Below are 25489 nucleotides of genomic sequence, written 5' to 3'. Positions count from 1 at the left end.
TCTTGGGGTCTATGTTTATAGATCTTTGAAAGTTGCCACTCAAGTGGATAGAGCTGTGAAGAAGGCCTATGGTGTGCCAGCGTTCATTGGCAGAGGGATTGAATTTAAGAGCCGTGAGGTGATGATGCAGCTGTACAAAACCTTGGTACGCCACATTTGGAGTACTGTGTACAGTTCTGGTCGCCTCATTTTAGGAAGGATGTGGAAGCTTTGGAAAAGATGCAAAGGAGATTTACCAGGATGTTGCCTGGAATGGAGAGTAGGTTTTACGAGGAAAGGTTGAGGGTGCTAGGCCTTTTCTCATTAGAACGGAGAAAGGTGAGGGGAGACTTGATAGAGGTTTATAAGATGATCAGGGGAATAGAGTAGAGTAGACAGTCAGAGACTTTTTCCCCGGGTCGAACAAACCATTACAAGGGGACATAAATTTAGGGTGAATGGTGGCAGATATAGGAGGGGATGTCAGAGGCAGGTTCTTGACCCAGAGAGTAGTGGGGGCATGGAATGCACTGCCTGTGGAAGTAGTTGAGTCGGAAACATTAGGGACCTTCAAACGGCTATTGGATAGGTACATGGATTACGGTAGAATGATGGGGTGTAGATTAATTTGTTCTTATTCTGGGGAAAAAGTTCAGCACAACATCGTGGGCCAAAGAACATAAGAACATAAGAACTAGGAGCAGGAGTGGGCCATCTGGCCCCTCGAGCCTGCTCCACCATTCAATGAGATCATGGCTGATCTTTTGTGGACTCAGCTCCACTTTCCTGCTCGAACACCATAACCCTTAATCCCTTTATTCTTCAAAAAACTATCTATCTTTATCTTAAAAACATTTAATGAAGGAGCCTCTACTGCTTCACTGGGCAAGGAATTCCATAGATTCACAACCCTTTGGGTGAAGAAGTTCCTCTTAAACTCAGTCCTAAATCTACTTCCCCTTATTTTGAGGCTATGCCCCCTAGTTCTGCTTTCACCCACCAGTGGAAACAACCTGCCCGCATCTATCCTATCTATTCCCTTCATAATCTTATATGTTTCTATAAGATCCCCCCTCATCCTTCTAAATTCCAACGAGTACAGTCCCAGTCTACTCAACCTCTCCTCGTAATCCAACCCCTTCAGCTCTGGGATTAACCTAGTGAATCTCCTCTGCACACCCTCCAGTGCCAGTACGTCCTTTCTCAAGTAAGGAGACCAAAACTGAACACAATACTCCAGGTGTGGCCTCACTAACACCTTATACAATTGCAGCAGAACCTCCCTAGCCTTAAACTCCATCCCTCTAGCAATGAAGGACAAAATTCCATTTGCCTTCTTAATCACCTGTAAACCAACTTTTTGCGACTCATGCACTAGCACACCCAGGTCTCTCTGCACAGCAGCATGTTTTAATATTTTATCATTTAAATAATAATCCATTTTGCTGTTATTCCTACCAAAATGGATAACCTCACATTTGTCAAGATTGTATTCCATCTGCCAGACCCTAGCCCATTCACTTAGCCTATCCAAATCCCTCTGCAGACTTCCAGTATCCTCTGCACTTTTTGCTTTACCACTTATCTTAGTGTCGTCTGCAAACTTGGACACATTGCACTTGGTCCCCAACTCCAAATCATCTATGTAAATTGTAAATAGTTGTGGGCCCAATACTGATCCCTGACGGACACCACTAGCTACTGATTGCCAACCAGAGAAACACCCATTAATCCCCACTCTTTGCTTTCTATTAATTAACCAATCCTCTATCCATGCTACTACTTTCCCCTTAATGCCATGCATGTTTATCTTATGCAAAAAGAAGGGCCTATTCTGTGCTGTATTTTCTATGTTCTATGTTCTACCTCCCATGGTGAGCGTACGGACAAACAACACCAGCTTCCAGTACTTCCAGCTGCACAGGGGCACCAGGCAGGGATGCCGTTGTCCCTGCTGCTGTTCGCCCTAGCGATCGAGCCACTAGCGATCACACTCAGAACAGCAAAGAAATGGAGGGGGATCCAAAGAGGAGGCAGAGAGCACAGAGTCTCGCTCTATGCAGATGACCTGCACCTCTATATCTCGGACCCACAAAGCAGCATGGAAGGAATCATCGCGCTCCTGAAACAGTTCCGTGCTTTCTCAGGCTACAAACTCAACATGAGCAAACCCGAGATCTTCCTGGTGAACCCGCAGGGAGGAGGGGCAGAACTGGTGGGGCTGCCATTTAACAAGCCCTGCACAAATTCCGCTACCTGGGGATCCAAATCGCTCATGACTGGACGGGGGTTCACAAATGGAACTTGACCAGTCTGACACAGCAAGTCAAAAAGGAAATTTATTAGACAAACTAATCATGCCGTTTGTATGGGAGGGGGGGGAAGAATGCTTGGATCCCAAAGAAGGTCCTACAGAAAACAAAGTCCAGTGGGGGGAGCTAGCCCTTCCAAAACTACAGTATTACCACTGGGCAGCGACAGCAGAGAGAGTGATTTGATGGATAAAGGAACCAGAAGGCGAGTGGGTGCGCGCGGAGGCCTCCTGCAGGGGGACCTCGCTCTGGGCCCTCAACACGACGGTACTGCAATCCCCACCCAAAAAACACTCCAGCAGCCCAGTGGTGGTAGCCACCCTCCAGACCTGGAACCAGCTACGGCAACAATTCGGCCTAACCGAAATGTCCGACAAAGCCCTCATCTGCAATAACCATAGGTTCACGCCAGCACTCACTGACACTTTTAAAACCCGCAGGGCAGCACAGTAGCACACGTGGCTGGCACTGTGGCTTCACAGCACCAGGGTCCCAGGTCAGGGACCTACACACCGACGGCAAGGTCACAACACTGGACAAACTGGCGGAGATATTCCAGCTAGCTAAGGGCAACAAACTCAGATACCTGCAGCTTAAAAACTTCCTACGGAAGGAGACAAGGACGTACCCGCGACCAGCGCGGCGGACGCTACTAGAAGAACTACTGGACGCAGACATTCTAGATAGAGGGAACTGTAGAGACACGTACGAACGACTGATAGAGACAGCCGACACTATATTGGAAGCGACGAGGGGGAAATGGGACGAAGACTTGGGGTTCGAAATAGGGTGGGGACTCTGGAGCGAAACACTACATCGGGTCAACTCCACCTCCACGTGCGCAAGACTCAACCTAACGCAACTAAAAGTGGTACATAGAGCCCACTTAACAGGAACCGAATGAATAGTTTCCCCCGGAGGTGGAGGATAGATGTGACCGGTGCCAAGGCCAACCACGCCCATATGTTCTGGTCTTGCCCCAGATTTGCTGGGTAATGGACAGCCTTCTTCGAGGCAAAGCCCAAAGTGGTGGGGATGAGGTTGGAGCCATGCCCAAAAGTGACGGTTTTCGGGGTATCAGACCAGCCAGATCTCTTCATGGGGAGGAGGGCGGATGCCCTTACCTTTACCTCACTGATTGCCCGCTGTAGAATTCTGCTTGGCTGGCGGTCAGCAGCACCACCTAAAGCTGCAGACTGGCTGTCCGACCTATTGGAACTTCTCCAAATGAAGAAAATCAAATTCGCCATCCGAGGGTCGGAAGATGGCTTCCTCTAAACATGAGAGCCATTCACTCAACTGTTACGGGACCTGTTTATGTCCAACAAACAAACAAACAAGCTGCCAGGGGAAAGTAACCAGGACATGATAGAATGGAGCTTTGAGTGTCATGGGGGCACAGGAACATCAAAACAGGAGTAGACCATTGAGCCTGCTCCGCCATTCAATATGATCATGGCTGATCATCCACTTCAATGTCCCGAATACTGATCTCTGCGGTACCTCACTAGTCACAGCTTGCCAACGTGGGAAACAGCAACATCTAGAAACAATCTTTCAGGACAAAATTAACAGCACATGGATAAATACGGGTTAATTAAGAAAAGCCAGAATGGATTTCTTCAGGGAAATAGTGTTTAACTAACTTGTTGGAGTTTTTTTGAATAAGTAACAGGGAGAAATATAAAACAAAGTGCACAACTCTAAAGGAGGTGCAAGAACAGAGGGGCCTTGGTGCATATGTGTTTTAAGCTATTGAAGATGACTAGTCAGATTGCGAGCACGATAAATAATGCATACAGTTTCCTAGGCCTTATGTTTTTTAATTTTTTTTTTCCTTTTCTGAGTTACCAAGCCAGGGCTCAGAGTGTGGGTCAGGGGCGAACCCCTAATCCAGCTCCTCGCCTGCTCCAAAAAACTAATTCAAATTGAATCGAATTCATGGTCCCCACAAGAGAGACATACCAGATCTGAACCAAAGGCTCAATCTACAGACACTTGATCTTCGCAAAAAGGCCGAGAAGCAATTATCCTGGGCCTTATTAATAGGGGCATAACGTACAAAAGAAAGGAGGTTAAGTTGATCATGTGCAAGATATTAGTTCATCCTCAGCTGGAATATTGTGCCCCGTTCTGAGCACCGCACCGTTGAAAGCATATGAAGGCATTGGAGAGTGTGCATAAATGATTCAAAAGAATGGTTCTAGGAATGAGGAACTTTTAAGTTGTGAAAATAGATTGGAGCAGTTGGGCTGTTTTCCTTGGAGAAAAGGTGGCAGAGAAGTATTCAGAATCACTGAGACTGTTCCCACTCGTGAAAGGATCAAGAATATGGGGCACAGCTTTAAAATAATTGGCAAAAGAAGCAAAAGCGATATGAAAAGGGCCTTTTCACGCACCAAACAGTTAAAGTCTAGAATGCATTCCCCGAAACTTCAGTGGAGGCAGATTCAATCAATGCATTCAAAGGGGAGTTAAGACTGTTGATCTGAAAAGGAAGAATGTGCCGGAATGAAAGGAAAAGTTGGGAGAATAGCACTAAGTCAATGCTCATTCACAAAGCCAATGCAGATACAATGAACCAAATGGCCTTCTCCATGGTTTTGTCTCTTTCTATTTCTGGAACCTCCTCAAGCCCCACAACCCTTTGAGATACGTGTTCTTCTAATTTTATTCTCTTGAACATTTCTGATTTTGATCACTTCACCATTCGAGGCTATGTCTTCAGCTGTCTAGGCCCTAAGCTTGAATACTCTCTCTTTGGTTCTCTGCCTTTCCTCCTTTGGGACACCTGGTCGCCACACTCCGGCGCCTGTTCGGATACACAGAGGGGGAATTCAGAATGTCCAATTCACCTAATAAACATGTCTTTCGGGACTTGTGGGAGGAAACGGGAGCACCCGGAGAATACTCACGCAGACATGGGGAGAACGTGCAGGCTCCGCACAGACAGTGAACCAAGCCAGGTAATGAACCCGGGTCCTTCACGCTGTGAAGCAACAGTGCTAACACTGTGCTACCATGCCACCCTATAAATCCCCATAAACCAAGAACAAACCATTTGTCTCAATCGCTTGATTTACACACTTCTAGATTCATGTTGAGAAACCTCCATGGAATGGTTTATTTTTTAATGCTTCTGAAATGACAACATTCAAGTCACCTAAATGTTATATTTTCAAAGAAAAAGTGGGCAACTGATTAACAATGAAGGAGAGCGATTTTACATTTGTATTGTCATGATCAGGTTAGATCCAGGCTTCCTATAGTGTGGGTCAAGAAGCAATTTTGGGGTTGTGAGCTCCACAGCAGCAATGGCTGCCACGGAGCTTAGACCAAAACCTGCAAGGCCCCTTTATATCCTCATGGTCTTTTTTATTGGTGGCTGTGGCCTAATGGCCTAATTGCTGCTGCAAAGAAAATGCCTGTGAAAAGGTAAGGGTTTGATTTTTTTTTTAAAAACGCCTGAAGTTCAAACAATTCGTACCATGCTAAACTTTCCTCTCTCCCATCCACCCAACCCAGTGTCACAAGAGGCCCGAGACATTAAAATGAAGTCACACCCAGAAAAAGTTTAGGAAGCACTGAGCTAGATTGTACAAGTAACTTCCCAATTAACAGACAGTACCTGTGAAACTGTTCAAACAAATTCCTGGGAATGAAGCTCAGCAAGGTATACTTTGTTGTTTGAATCCTATTGGTCATATAATGTTTGAAAACTTTTTCATATTCTTCAGTGAATTCACCAAGGCAGGAAATTACTAATCTATGTTTGTATCCAGTTTTCTGTGGCTGAGAAGATGTGAACCATCCAGGGACTGATGATAAATTGTATCTATTACTTCTTCCATCTGTAGACAGCAATCTCTGCCATCTGTAACGTGCCCATTGGATGGGGTGTGCCATCTTCATAAATCCTAGCCAGCAGGTATATTTGGGTGTTCTGGATCAACCGGGGCTCAGCTAGAAAAAGCAAAAATCAACACTTGATGACTGAAGATAAAGATTCAATTTTGAAAGAATTTAAACTGTACAAAATCTACCTTCATTAGCCTTCAAATAACATTTCTCAATTGCTCTTCTGTACTTTAATAAAATAATGTAACAATTAAATAAGCTTGTTTTAAATTTTAAAAGCAGACAATGATTGAAGCTGATATTAAAGGATAAATGATCATTGCTGACACTGACTGTTACCACATTATGCCCACACTTAGGCCATGCACAACATCATGTGCAAGGATCATTTTTTTTAAATACAAAAGGAATACATTCTATAGGCAGAGACACAAAAACGATCATTCATTACAGAAAGTGGACATTTTTGATTAGTGGGAAAAGGGTTCAAGCAGTTTTGAATTGAATAGTGTTTTATATATGATTACAATAGACTAGTAGATTACAAACCAGTAAACACTGCCTGCGTGAACGTCACAAGACCAGAGTTGTGTTAGTTATATGGAAATCAAATCCAAAAGCACAGACCTTCTATTTATACAGTGATTTTGTTCTAATAAGGCAAATATTTTTAATCCCGAAATATAGTACCGTAACATGGAAGCATTCGCTCAGTAGTACACTAAAGTGTCAGTCTTAATTCATTGTTCTGGAGTTGGACTTGACTCAATAGCTACCACTGTGCGAAATGGACTCATACATAGAATAACTATGTGCAACATGCAGTAAATCCAGATGTTGTTCCTTCTTCAAAATAATTCAATATGTTGTTGGAGTTGTCAAACTATTTTTTTTATTTTATTTGGACATGGAATGTGGGCCTGGATTTATTGCTCAGCCAGCATTTATTGCCCATCCCAAATTGTCCTTGAGAAAGTGGTGGTAAGCTGCCTTCTTGAACTGCTGCAGTCCGTGTGGTGGAGATACCCCACAGCATTGTTAGGGAGGGAGTTCCAGGATTTTGAGCCAAAGGCAGTGAAGGAACGGCAATATATTTTGGAACTACACAGAAAATGCAAAATCCTTAAGAGGTCATCATCACAAAGATAAATGACACATAAACAGGCCATTCAGTTCAACAGGTCTCTGCCTGTACTTATGCTCCCCATAAGCCTTCTCTCACCTTAGCTTGTCGCATCGCATCCTGTCCTCCATTTTCTTTCTCACTGTAATTATCTAGCTTCCCTTAAAATGTTTCTAGGCTATTTTCTTCAACCACTCCATGTGATAGCAAATTCAATATTCTCACCACTCTCTGGATAATTTACTCCTTAATATGCCTTTGAATTTATTTGTTGATTTACATTTATATTCATAATTTGGACTCCCCTCACAAGTGGTAAAAGCTTCTTTATGTTTACCCTATATGCTTAATTAATAATATTTTTAATAGTATCCCCATTGTGTCAATCAACATACAAGGTCCCGAATGTAATCCTTGCTGTGTTTTGTTATCTATTCTTCATCGAATCATGGGAAGAGCGCGACAATTGACATCAGCTCTCCTCAGTTCAGTGGGATGGGAAATAGAGTGATGATTTCTGCTGTTGATTGCTATCTAATGACTCCTGCTGAAAAATCACGAGCGCGAACATCAAATGAGCTCAGTCGTGATGCACCATGCAGTCCTAAAGCCTGCTGACAATGTTTCAGCTCACTTAATAAACAATGGGCACTTGGAAGGAGGGCAAGATGGCAAGGCTGCAGGTGGTCTGAAAATATAATTTGCATGAAGCTAACATTTTGAAGAAAATATAAAAATAAACTGATTAATGGGTACACAGCAATGCTGATGGCAGCAAGTGCACTGTCAAACCGTAACTATAACCAATTCATATACCATAAAAGGGGAATATAGAGATATTTAGAATATCAACTGTGTCTATCAAAATTCCTCGTTTGCCAACTGTTCCTTCAGAGAAGATCCCAAATGCTAGTGGACCAACGTTAAGATGGTCAGCTCTGTTGCCTCACAGCGCTGAGGACGTGGGTTCGATCCCAGCCCCGGGATAGATGTCAGTGTGGAGTTTGCACATTGTCCCCGGGTCTGCGTGGGTCTTGCCCCCACAACCAAAATTTGTGCAGGGTAGGTGGATTCGCCACGCTAAACTACCCCTTAATTGGAATTTTTAAAAAAAAATAAAGATTGTGCGTGTGCACAAATTCCAGGACAAGGAAAATATTCTGGGTGGGTGGGCCGAGGAGACTGTAGCTGGGAGAGGAATCGGATCCAGATTTACCAAGATAGGCTGACTTGGCCAAGCAACCACCAGAGATTTAACAAGGCCCAAGGTGGCGCTCTTTTGGAGATTGGTTCAGTTTGGGGTGCTGTACCAGGCAAAATTGTGGGTGAGTTTCCAGGGCAGGGAACATTCCTTTTTCACACCGGAAGAAGCAAATTACTTTGTCAAGGAGCATGGGTTGGGGGAAGGCTAATGTTGGAACTTTTGTATGGATTATGACTCATTATGTTCATGCCAGGTTATGTATGCACTTGCTATGTGGTGTGTTTTAGCACATGTGTGCTTTTCACTTTTGTTGTTTTATTATTATTTATTTTAAGATGTGTTATAAACATGTAATATTTGGTTTGCGATTGGTTGCACAGGTTGGTTAGGTATTGGGGTTGGTCGAAGAGGGGACTGTATGGAACAAGCAGAGTGGGGGAATGGGTAGGTTGGGTGGTGTCCTTTGTTGTGACCTCCAGGTGAGAGTCAGCATGCTAGTAGGGTATGCTAGTGAACGGAAGCAGTGTGGGGTGGGGGCTACGGTGGATAGCTGAAACTGGGGGGGGGGGGGGGGGAAGGAGGGAAGTGGGCTGGTGATGCAGATGGTTTTTTGTTTGGGATTAGGTGAGGATGGAGGGAGCATCAATTTTGGATGGGCCCGGGTTAGTGAGAGGACGGATGGTTGGGGTTTGGATTGGATGACGATGGCAGACCTTAGCAAAGGGAGAGGTCAGGAACCCCCAGCGAGGATTGTAACATGGAATGTTTGTGGGTTAAATGGTCTGGTTAAACAGTCTCGGGTGTTAGCGCACCTAAAGATTTTGAGGGCAGATGTAGTTTTCCTGCAGGAGATACATCTACGGTGAATGATCAGATGCGGTTAAGGAAGGGATAGGTGGGGCAGACATTTCGCTCTGTGTTTGATTCTAAGGCAAGGGGTGTTGCGAAACTGTTCAGTAAAGAAAGGACATTTGTGGTGGCCAAGGAAGTATGGGGGGGGGGGGGGGGGGGGGGGGGGGGAGTTGTGATGACGAGTGGGGTTTTAGCGGGGGCACTGGTGGTATTAGTGAATGTGTACGTGCCCAACTGGGACAACGTGGACTTTATTAAAGGGCTGTTAGTGTCCATCCCAGATTTGGGAGTCCCATCAGTTGATAACGGGGTGGCGATTTTAATTGTGTACTGGACCCTAGGATGGATACATTGAGTCCTAAATTGGGGATGACGAGAGAGTTGGGGATATTTATGGATCAGATTGGGCGGGGGGGGGGGGGTCGGCACCCAGGAGAGAGGGAATACTCCTTCTCACATGTTCATCGGGTAGATTTCTTTGTGGGGGGGAAGGTGGTGCTGTTGGGGGTCATGGGTGCAGAGAGTATGCAGCTTTGTTTATCATAATTTTGGACCACACGTTGCATTCAGTGGACTTGGGGTTTGAGGCGGGACGGGCGCAGAGACCGGGTGGAGGTTTGATTTGCCGCTTTTGGCAGAAAAGATTTTGTGATAACATGCCATTGCCGATAAAGAATCATGTGGAGCTTAATCAAAATGGGGAGGTTTTTGCAGCCATGTTCAGGGAGACACTGAAGTTGGTGGTTCGGTGGGGGGTGATTTCTTATAAGGTCTACAGGAATAAAGTTGAGAGGGAGGAGAGGAGGAGGTTGCTGGAAGTTCTTGTAGATGTGGATCGTAGGTAATTAGGGAGCTGTTGGTGAAAAGGAAGAAATTGCAGGGGCAGTTTGATCGGCTTACAACGGGAAAGGCAGTGGGTCAACTTCACCGGTTAAGTGGGGTTCAGTATGAATATGGGGAAAAGACTAGTCAACTGCTAGCCTATCAGTTGAGGTGGCAGGCAGCGGCACGGGAAATTGTGTAGGTGAGGGCGGCAAGGGGTTGTTAGTGACGGCGCCGGAAAAATCAATGAGGCCTTTTACCAAGGGTTGTATAGATCTGAGCCTGGGGGAAGGCGGCGGATATGGGCACTTTTTGGATGGGTTGGTGTTTCCGGAGGTGGAAGAGAAGCGACAAGATATTGGAGGAGCAATTGGGGCTACAAGGGATAATGGGGTGTGTAGGGCTGATGCAATTGTGGAAGGAGCCGGTGCTGGATTGCTTCCTGGTTGAATTTTATAAGCAGTTTTTGGAAAAGTTGACACCTCAGCTTTTGAGTATGTTTAACGAATCGTTGGCAATGGAGGGAGTTGCTGGCTACACTGGCACAAGCTTCTATCTCTTTGATCCCAAGAAGGATAAGGATTCGACAGAATGTGGGCCCTACTGGCCCATCTCGTTATTGAATACTGATGTGAAGGTATTGGCCAAGCTGTTGGCAAGGCGATGTGTGTGCTGGATGTGGTCTCAGAGGATCAGATGGTGTTTATTAAGTGGTGGCAGTTGTCCATGAATGACCTGATTACGGAGTCGCGTACTGGAGGTGATCGTATCAATGGATAGGGAGAAGGCCTTTGATCTGGTTGAGTGGTGGTACTTGTTCGAGATTCTTAGGAGATTTGGATTTGGGCCGACGTTCGTTGCATGGGTATGGTTATTCTATGCATCTCCCACGCTGAGTGCGAGGACGAATGCAATGAATTCGGGGTATTTTAGGTTGCATAGGGGGACAAGGCAGGGGTGCCCATTGTAGTTTGCGTTGGCTACAGAGCCTTTGGCAATAGCGCTCTGAACTAGGAATGAGTGGCAGGGGATTGTGAGAGGAGGGTAGAAAGCATAGGGTGTCATTGTGTGCCGATGACATACTGTTGTATGTTGTGAATCCACTAGGGAGAATTATGGACTTGCTAGGGAAATTTGTAGCTTCTGGGTATAAATTGAATATGGGAAAAAGCAAGATTTTTCCGGTGAATGCCCAGGTTAGAAGTGTGAATCTTGGGGCCATGCCATTCAAGGTAGTCAGGGTACGGTTTGGCCATTTGGGGATTCAGGTATCTCGACTGGGCATCAATAGAATCTCACTGGTCTGGTAGACGGGGTCAAAGGGGATTTGAAGAGGTGGGATGCCCCGTCACTGGCGGGGAGGGGACTGACCGTGAAAATGAATGTGTTGACAACATTTTAATTTATCTTTCAATTGCTTCCAATTTTTCTTCCCAAGGCGTTTTTTCGGAGGATGGATAAATTGGTTTCTGAATTTGTTTGGGCAGGCAAGATGCCGAGGATTAGTAGGGCCTTTTTACAGAGGGGGTTGTGGTGGGGGTAGCTGATGCTCCCAAACTTCTGTATTATCATTGGGCGGCAAATACTGAGGTGAGACGAGGAAGCTTCTTGCAGGGGGATGGGTTTGGGGGCCCTGGTGACTGTTCCACTCCCATTTTCATCAGGGAGGTATACTAGAAGTCCCACGGTGGTGTTATCGATCAAAATTTGGAACCAATTGAGGAGGCATTTTAAGCTAGGAATATACTAATTCTAGAGGTTGGAAAAGATTATGTTCGCCCTTAGGGGTTAGAAGAGGGATTTTATGCACAGTGGAGGCCGTTTCTGTCAGTGTTTGAAGACCTCTTAGTCACCAATGGAGAGGGGGGGGTGTGTTTAGGGGTGAAAAGGTGGGAAATTGTGACAAACTGTATGTGACATGTTTATTTTGAGGTGTTAATCGTTGTCTGTATTTGACTGTGCTTGGAATAAATATACTTTAAAAAAAGTAAATACACGCAGATTTAAAAATTAACATGGATTTCAAAGTACATAGAACTGTACAGCACAGTACAGGCCCTTCGGCCCACGATGTTGTGCCGAACTAGTCTGAAACTAAGATCAAATCAACTTACTCCCAATCATTCTAGTGACTCCATATGCCTATCCAATAACCGCTTGTAAGTTCCTAAAGTGTCCGACTCCACTACCATAGCTGGGAGTGCGTTCCACGCCCCAACCACTCTCTGAGTAAAGAACCTACCTCTGACATCCCTCCTATATTTTCCACCATGAACCTTATAGTTATGCCCCCTTGTAACAGCTACATCCACCCGAGGAAAACGTCGCTGAACGTCCACTCTATCTATCCCTCTCATCACCTTATACACCTCAATTAAGTCACCTCTCATCCTACTTACCGCCAATGAGAAAAGCCCTAGCTCCCTCAACCTTCCCTCATAAGACCTACCCCAATCCAGGCAGCATCCTGGTAAATCTCTTTTGCACCCTTTCCAATGCTTCCACATCCTTCCTATAGTGAGGTGACCAGAACTGCACACAATACTCCACATGTGGTCTAACCAAGGCCTTGTACAGTTGCAGCATAACCTCATGGCTCTTAAACTCAATCCCCCTGTTAATAAATGCTAACACACTATAAGCTTTCTTCACAGCTCTATTCACTTGGGTGGCAACTTTCAAAGATCTATGGACATGAACTCAGAGGTCTCTCTGCTCCTCCACATTCTTCAGAACCCTGCCATTAACCCTGTAATCCGCATTCAAATTTGTCCTACCAAAATGAATCACCTCACACTTATCAGGGTTAAACTCCATCCGCCACTTTTCAGCCCAGCTCTGCATCCTATCGATGTTTCTTTGCAGCCTACAACAGCCCTCCACATTATCCACTACTCCACCAATCTTGGTGTTACCAGCAAATTTACTAACCTAACCTTCAACTCCATCATCCAAGTCATTGATAAAAATGACAAATAGCAGAGGACCCAGCACTGAACTCTGTGGTACACCGCTGGTGAGTGGGCTCCAGGATGAAAATTGACCATCTACAACCACCCTCTGTCTTCTATGTGATAGCCAGTTACTGATCCAATCGGCCAAATTTCCCTCTATGCCATGCCTCCTTACTTTCTGCATGAGCCGACCATGGGGCACCTTATCAAACGCCTTACTAAAATCCATGTATACGACATCAACTGCTCTACCGTCATCTATGTACTCAGTTACCTCCTCAAAGAATACAATGAAACTTGTGAGGCAAGACATACCCCTCACAAATCCGTGCTGACTATCCTGGATTAAGCTGTATCTTTCCAAATGATCATAAATCCTATCCCTCAGGACCCTTTCCAATAATTTACCTATGACCGAAGTGAGACTAACCGTCCTATAATTCCCAGGGTTATACCTATTCCTTTTCTTGAACAAGGGGACTACATTCACCTCTCTCCAGTCTTCTGGCACTATTCCTGTAGACAGTTGAGTACATCTCAAGGTGCAATGGTCTAATTTGAAACAAAAAAAGCACCGTTTAAGCACTAAGACTGAACAAATTCAGAAATCAATTTATCTACCCTCCAAAAAAATGCCTTCGGAAGAAAAATTGGAAGCAATTGAAAGATAAATTAAAATGTTGTCAACACATTCATTTTCACGGTCAGTCCCCTCCCCGCCAGCGACAGTGGTAAGGATCCCACCTCTTCAAATCCCCTTTGATCCCTTCTACCAGACCAGTGACATTCCATTGATGCCCAGTCATGAGCCATCTGGTTCCCCAAGTGAATATTTGTGGATGTCTCCTCAGAATCCTCCCAGATGATTGTCATAAGAGTTTCCAGGCCCTACTTCCAAAAACACACTTTAAAATCTTCTCTCATAAGTATGCTTTCCCTTTGTGATTTGTATTCCAAAATCTATACCAAGGTTTTCAAATGACACTTTTAAAAACAACCCCTTTAGGATTTCTTTGTGTGCAAACAACTTTCTTGCTCTTTTTTGTAATCTACTAAACAATATCTTGGTCTCTGTTCACTTAGCTCCCGACTACTAACCCCCACCCTTTCCATCTCAATTCCGTGATTATCTGGACTTTAACTTGTACTTTAGGAAACCTGCCTTTTTGTCACTCCCTTCCTGTCCAATCTTTCTTCTGGCAGAGTTGGGAGATGTTCACTCCCCCAAATTCTGTCTCCATCTGCTCTCAAATTACCTAAACTAAAATTTAAAAGCTTTTTAACTTACAAGGACCTCCAGCTGCTAAGATACAGCCACATGCATATGCCTTTTATGTATTATTCACAGCTTAGTCGTCCCTAAGCAAAAGAGAAACACAGGTGGAACATAACCAACCCCCACACACACCATCACCTTCGTCCAGCATGAATTTAACTGTAGGTTTTACCCTTTCAGGCACAGAAACATTAAGTTAAACATATTTAAAACTACACTGTATTTCTAATGATTACCCATACAAATATAAATCCCTTACTTGAGGTTGCAGTCATCATTTTAACTTTATCAATATACTTGACTTCAAACTGAATCACAACAATAAAAACAAAATAAAATGCCAGTAAAATACTTGACAAGAATTGTATAATACGGAAAGTGGGAGTCATTCATTATAATTGAAGTAAGGAAACTGTTCATTTCAAACTATTCAAAACCCAGAACTCATGAACAACTGTAAACATCCCATTTTAACAAACCTTAGGCTCAAACTCATCCTTAGATATAGATAGGAGCACTCAGATGAAAGGAATTTCAGCGATAGAAAATAAGTAAACCACCCCTTTAAAAAATCAAATCTGTGCATTGGAAAGATGCGATTTCTAAAAGGACATGCATTTTTATAGCACCGTCCAACATATGTCAACGGCAGGTGGTCAGGATGAGACAGATTCCTGATCAATCATGGGATGGAAGAAAATTGGGGCCTCTTCGATCACTATTCACAGTTCTGGCTCCAACATGGATGTAAAAGTTGATGTTGCCACAGCCATTCCGACTCATTGTGGGGGATCAGTTGGCTGGATGGACGGTGTGGATCAGATTGGTGTGAACGGAAACCCAATTCCGTCTGGGGTGGATTCAGGACCTGCCTCCTTGTCATACTGTGGTGGAAGTCATGGCACTATAGGTCAGACTTGCCTTCGGGTAGAGAACTCAAGACCACCAAGTGATATCTAAAAGAAAATGAAAAAAACAAAAACAAAAGTAACACCTCACAGCCTGCCAATGGAGCCATTTTGAAAACAAATAAATGAGCACAATGCCATGACTTCCATCCTTTTTTAAAAATTCCCTCAAGCCCCTGCACCTGCTTATCGTTGTAATCTCCCACCAGTCTCAAAACCCTTCAAGATATCTGTGCTCATCTAATCCTAGCCTCTTATTTATCGCCAATTTCAATTGCTCCACCATTGATAGCAATGTCCTCAGCTACGTAGGTCATGAGCTCAGAAATTCCTTTCTTAAAAGCTTCTCCGTCTCTCCACTGCCCTTTCTTCCTCTAAGGTGCTCATTAAAATCTAGCGCTTGAACCAAGCAGAGTTAATATTTCGAGTCTGTTTGATTCTAGTCATCGGGTTGAAATGTTCACTCTTGTTTCTCTCCGGATACTGCCAGACCTATAATAATAATAATCTTTTTATTGTCACAAGTAGGCTGACATTAACACTGCAATGAAGTTACTCTGAAAAGCACCTGCTGAGCTTTTCCAGCATTTTCAGTTTTTATTTTAGATTTCCAGCATCTGCAGCGATTTGTATTTATTACCTTGAACCATGCTTTTGGCCATTGGCCCTAGTTTTACCTTATATGAATGACTGTCAAACTTTGCTTTATAATATTTCTATTTTATCATGTCGAAGCACTTCATAAATGGGAGAGGTTGTAGTAGATATAACCCGTGTAATCCAGCAGATGGTGCAATATAACAACAAAAACCATCCTTACAGGATTTTACGTCCTTCACATACAAATATATATTTTAGAAACTAAAAAGCATACGGCTTATTAAGAAACAGCCACATCAGAAAACAATAAAGTAGGAATAATAGGCTGTTATTAATAGCTAATTTGCAAAATCCATCAAAATTCCAGAATGATAGTGAATAGTACAATCTGAAATGTGTGTCAGTAGATAATTGGAAAACGTGATTGTCTGATCGTTTAGCATCAAATAACCAATAGTTTTGACTATTATGCTTTTGTGGGATGTGAGCGTCATTGGCAAGACCAGCATTTGTTGCTCACTCTAACTGCTCTTGAACCGCTGCAGTCTATCTGGACGGTACACCCAATAGTTTCAAGATTTTGAGGGAGCAAGAGAGAGGAAACGGCAATATAATTCCAATTCAGGATATTTGTGTAGCTTGGAAGGAACTTGGAGATGGTGGTGTTCCCAAGCATTTGCTGCACTTATCCCTTTAAGTGGTAAATTTCATGGGTTTGAAATTGGTGTTAAAGTAACATTGGTGAGTTTTGGCAATGCACCTTGGGAGATGGTACACATTGCTGCCACTGTGTAACTGTCATGGAGGAAGTGAATAACTAACCTGGTGGATCGGGTGCCAATCATGTACACTGCTTTGTCCTGGATGGTGCCGAGCTCCTCAAATGTTGTTGCAGCCACAATCATCCAAGCAAGTTGAGAGTATTCAATCACACTCCTGATGGTGGAGAGGCTTTGGGGAGTTGGGAAGCGAGTTACCCGCTGCAGAATTCTCAGGTTATGATGGTACAATATTTATATGGTTCGTCCAGTTAAATTTCTGATCAATGGTAGCCCCTAGATGATGATCATGGGGGATTCAGCAATGGTAGTGTCAAGGGAAGATGATTTGCTTCTTGTTTGATTTGGTCATTGCCTGTCATATGTGTGGCATAAATATTCGTTCCCACTTATCACCCCAAACCAGGGCATATTGCATGCGGACACAGACTGCTTCAGTATCTGAAGAGTTATGATTGGTACTGAGCCACATACAGTCATCATTGATCACTTACACTTCATCAAACTGTCACAGTTCAGAAAGCGGCAATTCGGCTCAGCCACATCTGCACAGACTCTCCTGAATGAGCAATTTCCCACCTTCTCCCCGTAATTGCACCTTTATATTTTTCCAGATAATAGTCTTATTCCCTTTTAAATGCTTTGATTGAACCTGCCTCCAACACACTCTCAAGCAGTGCATTCCAGACCTTCACCACCCAATGTGAAGAAATGTTCTTGCATGTCACTTATGCTTCTTTTGCTAATTACTTTAAATCTGTGCCTTATCTTTCTTGATCCTTTCACGAGTGGGAACAGTTCCTTCCTATCTACTCTATCCAGACCTCTCAGAACTTTGAATACTTCTAAAAAATCTCCTCTCATCTTCTCTTCTCCAAGGAATACAGTCCTAACTTCTCCATTCTACCTTCATAACTGAAGTTCCTCATCTCTGGAACCATTCTAATGAATCTTTCAACACGCTCTTGAATACCTTCATATCCTTCCTAAAGTGCAGTGTCTAGACTGGCTACAATTAGCCAGCTGAAGCCAAGCTAGTGCCTTATGCAAGTTCACCATAACCTCCCGGATCTTGTAACCTATGCCCCTAGAAATAAAGCATAGGATGCTGTATGTTTAGTAACCGCTCTCTCAACTTGTCCCGCCACCTCCAATGACTTATGCGCATTTGTACCCAGGTCGCTCTGCTTCTGCAGCTCCTTCAGAATTATACCCATTATTTTGCATGGTCTCTCAACATTCTTTCTACCAAAATTAATCACTTCACATTTGTCCACATTGAGCTTCATCTGTTCCCTGTCCATTCACTCTACATTCTTTTGAAGTTCCACACTGTCTCCCCCACAGTTCACAATGCCTACAAGTTTTGTATTACATGCTAATTTTGAAATTGTGCCCTGTACACCAAGACTGAGGACATTATTATATATAAGGAAAGACTCCCAACACTGACCCCTGGGGAACTCCAATAGAAACCTTTCTAGAGCCAAAACAAATGTATTAACTTCTACTCTCCGTTTCCTGTCACTCAGCCAATTTTGAATCCACCTTTCAGTCCACTGGGTTAAGCTTTGCTCACAAGTCTGTTTTGTGGCACAATATCAAATGCTTTTTGGAAGTCCATGCACATCACATCAACAGCATTGTCCTCATCAATCCTTTCTGGTACCTCTTCAAAATCTCCAGCAAGTTAGCCAAATATAGTTTTCCCTTGAAAAATGCATATTGTACTTCCGGGTGCGGCTATGCAGAGCTAGGTCGCATATTCGGTAGCTCCTGCTTGGAATGGACTTTCGGGCTCTTTTATAGGGCACCCACGGCATTTGTTTCACATTTCCCGGTGTGGCAAGAAGACTGCAGCATTCCCCTGACAGTGTCCCCCAGGAATGTTATGTCCTTTGGCTACCAGACCCGGCAGAAACAGTAAAAGATTTGGCTTTGGCTGCAGGTTTAGACAAAAGCTTCTTCCAGCATGCAGGCGGGGGAAGGGCAAGCTTAAAGCTGCAATCTGACTTGACTCTATCAAAGGTGAATTCTAGCAGCAGAGGGAACAACTGTGAAAAGATCTACCAAGGCCATTGAAGAAGCAGGGACAAGGCTTCCGGTGGCGGCCATGGAGGAGTAGGTCGCGCATTCGGCAGCTCCCGTCTGGAACTGACTCTCAGACCTTTTTCAGGAGTTTCCATTGACTTTTTAAACGGACCAGAAGTGTAACGGCCAAAGGAGCGGCACTGGAGCTACGGGAGAAGCAAGGGAAAGAAAACAAAATGGCGGCGGCCAGGGACAAAGGGGAGCTGCAGGAGATGCGCAAGGAGATGTTGGCGCCTATGCTTTCGGCAATTGAAGGACTCGCGATCACCCAGAAGGTCCACAAAGCTAAGATCCAGGAGGTACAGAAAAGAGTCAGTCAGAACGAGGACGAGCTAGTGGGCCTGGCGGTGAGAGTGGAGCAGAACGAGGCGCTACACAAGAGGTGGGCGGGAAGACTCGAAGACCTGGAGAAAAGGTCGAGGAGAAAGAATCTGCGAATCCTGGGTCTCCCTGAGGGAGTGGAGGGGCTGATGCCGGGGCATATGCGAGCACGATGCTCGAGGCGATGATGGGCACGAAGGCCCCTTCGAGGCCGCTGGAGTTGGACGGGGCACATCGGGTGCTGGTGAAGAAGCCCCAGGCAAATGAGCCGCCAAGGGCGATGGTGGTGAGGTTCCACCAGTTCACGGACAGAGAGTGGGTCCTGAGATGGGCCAAGAAGGAGCGGAGCAGTAAGTGGGACAATGCAGAGATCCGAATATACCCGAACCGGAGCACGGAGGTTGCAAAGCGGAGAGCGGGTTTCAACCGGGCCAAAGTTGTACCGGAAAGAAGTGAAATTCGGAATGCTGCAGCCAGCGCGACTGTGGGTCACATACAAGGGCCAACACTATTACTTTGAAACGCCTGAAGAGGCGTGGACCTTTGTACAAGCTGAAAAGTTGGACTCTAACTGAGGGTTTGTGAGGGTAGGGGGGGGGGGGGGATGTTTGAGGTTTGATGTGTGATGATTGTTGTATATAGGGGGTCAATCACACGCAGGAAATGTTACATGGGCTGGGGGAGCTGCGCCAGAGGGGGCGGAGCGGGCTTTGGAAAGCACGGGGTGTTTTCCCGCGCGCGGGAAGAAAGGCGGGAAGGGGAACGAAGGAATGCATATGGATTGGGAGACTCCCACGCGGGGAGGTCAATGGGACAGCGGGGGAAGCCGGGGTCAGCAGGCGTCAGCTAACTTACGGGAGTGACATGGGGGAGCAAAAAAGCTAGACAGGGGTCTAGCGGGGGGAGGGGAGTGGGGGGGGGGGGGAAGAAAGGTTGCTGCTGCAAGGGAAAGGGAATGGGACACAGAAGAGGTGGTCGGGGCGGGGATTCCCCCTCTGGGGGACTGGAGGGTGAGGGAGGCGTGGACACGGGACTGGCCCAGAAAAGGAGATGGCTAGTCGGCGGGGGAGGGGGGGGGGGGGGGGGGGGGGATGGCCATGCTCCAAGAGACACACCTGAAGGTGGCGGACCAGGTCAGGCTTAGAAAGGGATGGGTAGGACAGGTATTCCACTCGGGACTGGACGCAAAGAATAGATGGGTGGCAATATTGGTGGTAAAGCGGGTGTCATTTGAGGCCAAGACTATTGTAGCGGACAATGGAGGGCGATATGTAATGGTGAGCGGTAGGCTGCAAGGGATGGGGGTGGCGTTGGTAAACGTATACGTCCCGAACTGGGATGATGCAGGATTCATGAAGCGCATGTTGGGGCACATTCCGGACCTGGAGATAGGAGGCCTGATAATGGGAGGGGACTTCAATACAGTGTTGGATCCAGCACTAGGCCGCTCCAAATCAAGGATTGGAATGAGGCCAGTGGCAGCCAAGGTACTTAGGGGGTTTATGGGTCAGATGGGGGGAGTGGACCCATGGCGGTTTGCAAGGCCGCAGGCCAGGGAATTTTCTTTCTTCTCCCATGTACACAAAGCCTACTCCCGGATAGATTTCTTTGTTCTGGGTAGGGCGCTCATCCCGAGGGTGGAGGGGACGCAGTATTCGGCTATAGCCGTTTCGGACCATGCCCCACACTGGGTGGAACTGGAGCTGGGAGAGGAGAGGGACCAACACCCGTTGTGGCGGCTGGATGTGGGACTGCTGGCGGACGAGGTGGTGTGTGGGAAGGTGAGGGGGTGTATCGAAAGGTACTTGGAGGCCAACGACAACGGGGAGGTGCGGGTGGGGGTGGTATGGGAGGCGTTGAAGGCAGTGATCAGGGGAGAGCTAATTTCCATTAGGGCTCATAGGGAGAAGACAGAGGGTATGGAAAGGGAGAGGTTAGTGGGGGAGATTTTGAGAGTGGACAGGAGATACGCAGAGGCCCCGGAGGAAAGATTACTTGGGGAAAGACGACGGCTCGAGACGGAGTTTGACCTGTTGACCACAGGGAAGGCGGAGGCACAGTGGAGGAAAGCGCAGGGGGCAACCTACGAGTATGGGGAACAGGCTAGTCGGATGCTGGCACACCAGCTCCGTAAGAGGATGGCAGCGAGGGAAATAGGGGGAGTCAAAGATGGAAGGGGAGCCACGGTTCGGAGTGCGACGAAAATAAACAAGGTATTCAAGGCCTTTTATGAAGAGCTGTACAGATCCCAGCCCCCAGTGGGGGAAGAGGGGATGAGACGATTCCTAGTTCAACTGAGATTCCCAAGGGTGGAGGAGCAAGAGGTGGCTGGTTTGGGGGCACCAATTGGGTTGGTGGAGCTGAGCAAGGGTTTGGGGAGCATGCAGGCGGGGAAGGCCCCGGGACCGGACGGATTCCCGGTGGAGTTCTACAGGAAGTACGCAGACCTGTTGGCCCCACTACTGGCGAGGACCTTTAATGAGGCAAGAGAGGAGGGGACCCTGCCCCAGACAATGTCGGAAGCGACAATTTCTTTGACCCTAAAGCGGGACAAGGACCCACTGCAATGTGGATCGTACAGGCCGATCTCGCTCCTCAATGTGGCTGCAAAGCTGCTGGCAAAAGTGCTGGCCACGAGGATCGAGGACTGTGTCCCGGGGGTAATCCACGAGGACCAGACGGGACTTGTAAAGGGCAGGCAACTAAACACCAATGTGCGGTGGCTCTTAAACGTGAAAATGATGCCATCGGAGGAGGGAGAGGCGGAGATAGTGGCAGCTATGGACGCGGAGAAGGCCTTTGACCGAGTAGAGTGGGAGTACCTCTGGGAGGTGCTGCGCAGGTTTGGGTTCGGGGTAGGGTTTATCAATTGGGTTAAGCTCCTTTACAGAGCCCCGATGGCAAGTGTAGTGACGAACCGGCGGAGGCCGGAGTACTTTCGACTGTACCGAGGGACGAGGCAGGGGTGCCCCCTGTCCCCCCTGTTGTTCGCATTGGCGATCGAACCATTGGCCATGTCATTGAGGGAGTCTAATAAATGGAAGGGGGTGGTCCGAGGGGGAGAAGAGCATCGGGTGTCGCTATATGCGGATGACCTGTTGCTGTACGTGGCGGATCCAATGGAGGGGATGGTGGAGGTCATGCAGACACTAAGGGAGTTTTCGGGCTATAAGCTCAATGTAGGGAAGAGTGAGCTCTTTGTATTACAGGCGGGGGACCAAGAAAGAGGAATAAGGGACCTACCGCTGAGGAGGGCGGAGGGGAGCTTTCGGTATCTGGGGATCCAGATAGCCAGGAGTTGGGGGGGGGCCCGACATAAACTGAATCTGACGAGGTTGGTGGAGCAAATGGAGGAGGATTACAAAAGATGGGACATGTTACCGCTCTCGCTGGCTGGTAGAGTGCAGTCGGTCAAAATGGTGGTCCTTCCGAGGTTTCTGTTTGTGTTTCAGTGCCTTCCCATCGTGATCACTAAGGCCTTTTTTAAGAGAGTAGGCAGGAGTATTATGGGGTTTGTGTGGGCGAATAAGACCCCGAGAGTAGGGAGAGGGTTCCTGGAACGCAGTAGGGACTGAGGAGGGTTGGCGCTGTCAAACCTGGGGAGCTACTACTGGGCAGCAAATGTGGCGATGATCCGCAAGTGGGTTATGGAGGGAGAGAGGGAGGATGGAGATGGCGTCCTGTAAAGGAACGAGCCTGGGGGCGTTGGTGACGGCACCGCTGCCGCTCTCGCTGACAAAGTATACCACGAGCCCAGTGGTGGCCGCAACGCTAAGGATCTGGGGCCAGTGGAGACGGCACCGGGGTGCAATGGGAGCATCGGTGTGATCCCCGATCAGGGGTAACCACCGGTTTGTCCCGGGGAAGATGGACGGGGGGTTCCAGAGCTGGCATCGGGCGGGGATTGGAAGAATGGGGGACCTGTTCATCGACGGGACATTTGCGAGCCTAGGGGCACTGGAGGAGAAGTTAGAGTTACCCCCGGGAAATGCCTTCAGATATATGCAGGTGAGGGCTTTTGTGAGGCGACAGGTGAGGGAATTCCCGTTGCTCCCGGCACAAGAAGTTCAAGATAGGGTTATCTCGGGTGTATGGGTCGGGGAGGGCAAGGTGTCGGAAATACACCAGGAGTTGAAAGAAGAGGGGGAAGCACTGGTAGAAGAGTTGAAGGGTAAATGGGAGGAGGAGCTGGGGGAGGAGATCGAGGAAGGTCTGTGGGCTGATGCCCTAGGTAGGGTTAATTCCTCCTCCTTGTGTGCCAGGCTCAGCCTGATACAATTTAAGGTGGTCCACAGAGCGCACTTGACGGGAGCGAGGTTAAGTAGGTTCTTTGGGGTGGAGGACAGATGTGGAAGGTGCTCAGGGAGCCCGGCGAACCATGTCCATATGTTTTGGTCATGCCCGGCACTGGAGGGGTTCTGGAGAGGAGTGGCGGGAGCAATATCTCAGGTGGTGAAAGTCCGGGTCAAGCCAAGCTGGGGGCTAGCAATATATGGAGTAGTGGACGAACCGGGAGTGCAGGAGGCGAAAGAGGCCGGCATTCTGGCCTTTGCGTCCCTAGTAGCCTGGCGAAGGATCTTGCTAATGTGAAAGGAGGCGAAGCCCCCCAGCCTGGAGGCCTGGATAAACGATATGGCTGGGTTCATAAAGTTGGAGAGGATTAAGTTTGCCTTGAGAGGGTCTGCGCAGGGGTTTTACAGGCGGTGGCAACCGTTCCTAGACTATCTCGCGGAGCGTTATCATAGAATTTACAGAGCAGAAGGAGGCCATTCAGCCCATCGAGTCTGCACCGGCTCTTGGAAAGAGCACCCTACCCAAGGTCAACACCCCCACCCTATCCCCATAACCCAGTAACCCCACCCAACACTAAGGGCAATTTTGGACACTAAGGGCAATTTATCATGGCCAATCCACCTAACCTGTACATCTTTGGACTGTGGGAGGAAACCGGAGCACCCGGAGGAAACCCACGCACACACGGGGAGGATGTGCAGACTCCGCACAGACAGTGACCCAAGCCGGAATCGAACCTGGGACCCTGGAGCTGTGAAACAATTGTGCTATCCACAATGCTACCGTGCTACCCACTAGTTCGAGGAAGGTCGATCAGCAGCAGCAGCAACCTTGGGGGGGGGGGGCGCTTCCTGGGGAGGGGGGGGGGGGGGGAGGAAATGGGGGACTGCCTGGGAGGGTGGATGAGCAAAAGATAACATGAAGGGTTGGGGAAACTGGCACGTACAGGTCAGGGCCAGTGTACAAAGCTGTGTAAATATATCATTTTGCTATGTATATATCTTGCTCTGCGCGATTTCTCGTTTTCGTTTTTTTTTGTTACGGAGGGGAGGGTGGTTATTGTTTGTAAGGGAGAAAAATTGTGTTAAAAAACTTAAATAAATATTTTTTTTAAAAAAAAAGAAAAATGCATATTGTTTTTCCTTAGTTAACCTGCAATTTATCCATGTGAATATTAATTTTGCCCCCGTTTCTAGAATTTTTCCCACCACCAAGTTAAACTGACTGTGTGGAACGGTGCACAGTGGTTAGCACTGCTGCTTCACAGCACCAGTGATCCGGGTTTGATTCTGACCTAGAATGATTATCGGTGTGGAGTTTGCACATTGTCCCAGTGTCTGCGTGGGTTTTCTCCGGTTTCTCCCAGTGTCCGAAGATGTGCGGATTCGGTGATTGGCCATGCTAAATTGCCCCTTAGTGTCCAAAAGGTAAGGTGGGGTTGAGGGGATAGGGCAGGGTGTGGGCCTGGGTAGGGTGCTCTTTCAGAGGGTCAGTGCAGACTCGATGGGTCAAATAGCCTCCTTCTGTACTGTAGGGATTGTATGATTCTATGACTGGTCTCTAGTTGCTGAGCTTATTTTCACACCCTTTTTTGAACAAGGGTTAACATTTGCATTTTCCAGTCCACTGGCACCAACTGAGTCGAAAAAGACTAAAAAATTAGGGCCAGATTCCTCCACAATTTCTTTACCACTTCCCTTAGAATCCTTACAAGTATCTCATCGGGTCTTGGTGCCTTATCAACTTTAAGTACAGACAACCTATCTGATGTGTTGGGTGTTCTGGATCACAAACAGGTCACCAACACTGGAAGTGGTGCAACTCTATTTTATTATAAGGTTAACTATATTCACATACTTGAACTGTGGGTAAATGCAATACCAGCTTTAACTGTTGACTCTTGCCTAGTCCTAACCAGGTGATGCACTCAGCACATGGTGAATGTCTGTGTTGCAGGCTGTGAGCTCTGTGCTCCGAGCTGGCTGCTACTAGAATGAGCGGGTACTCTCCTGCCCCCCGTCTTTATAGTGCGTGTGCTCTCACTGGTGATTGGCTGCGGTGTTGTGTATGCTGATTGGTCCCACTGCATGTCCATCAGCGTGTGTGTGTGTGTCTGC

The 25489-nt window shown here is 46.9% G+C and overlaps 1 protein-coding gene across 1 annotated transcript in view; it reads right to left on the bottom strand.

Annotated features, from left to right (window-relative positions):
• atp10d (ATPase phospholipid transporting 10D) overlaps nt 1–25489 on the bottom strand; it is a 375226-nt gene that overhangs the window by 261585 nt on the left and 88152 nt on the right. The window contains 1 exon segment of the mRNA XM_072496710.1: nt 5920–6254. Coding sequence (XP_072352811.1) covers nt 5920–6203 — 284 coding nt within the window. The 5' untranslated portion in view covers nt 6204–6254.

The sequence above is a fragment of the Scyliorhinus torazame genome, chromosome 3 (assembly GCF_047496885.1).
Source record: "Scyliorhinus torazame isolate Kashiwa2021f chromosome 3, sScyTor2.1, whole genome shotgun sequence".
Classification (NCBI taxonomy): Eukaryota; Metazoa; Chordata; class Chondrichthyes; order Carcharhiniformes; family Scyliorhinidae; genus Scyliorhinus; species Scyliorhinus torazame.
This window is presented reverse-complemented; position numbering and strand designations above follow the sequence as displayed.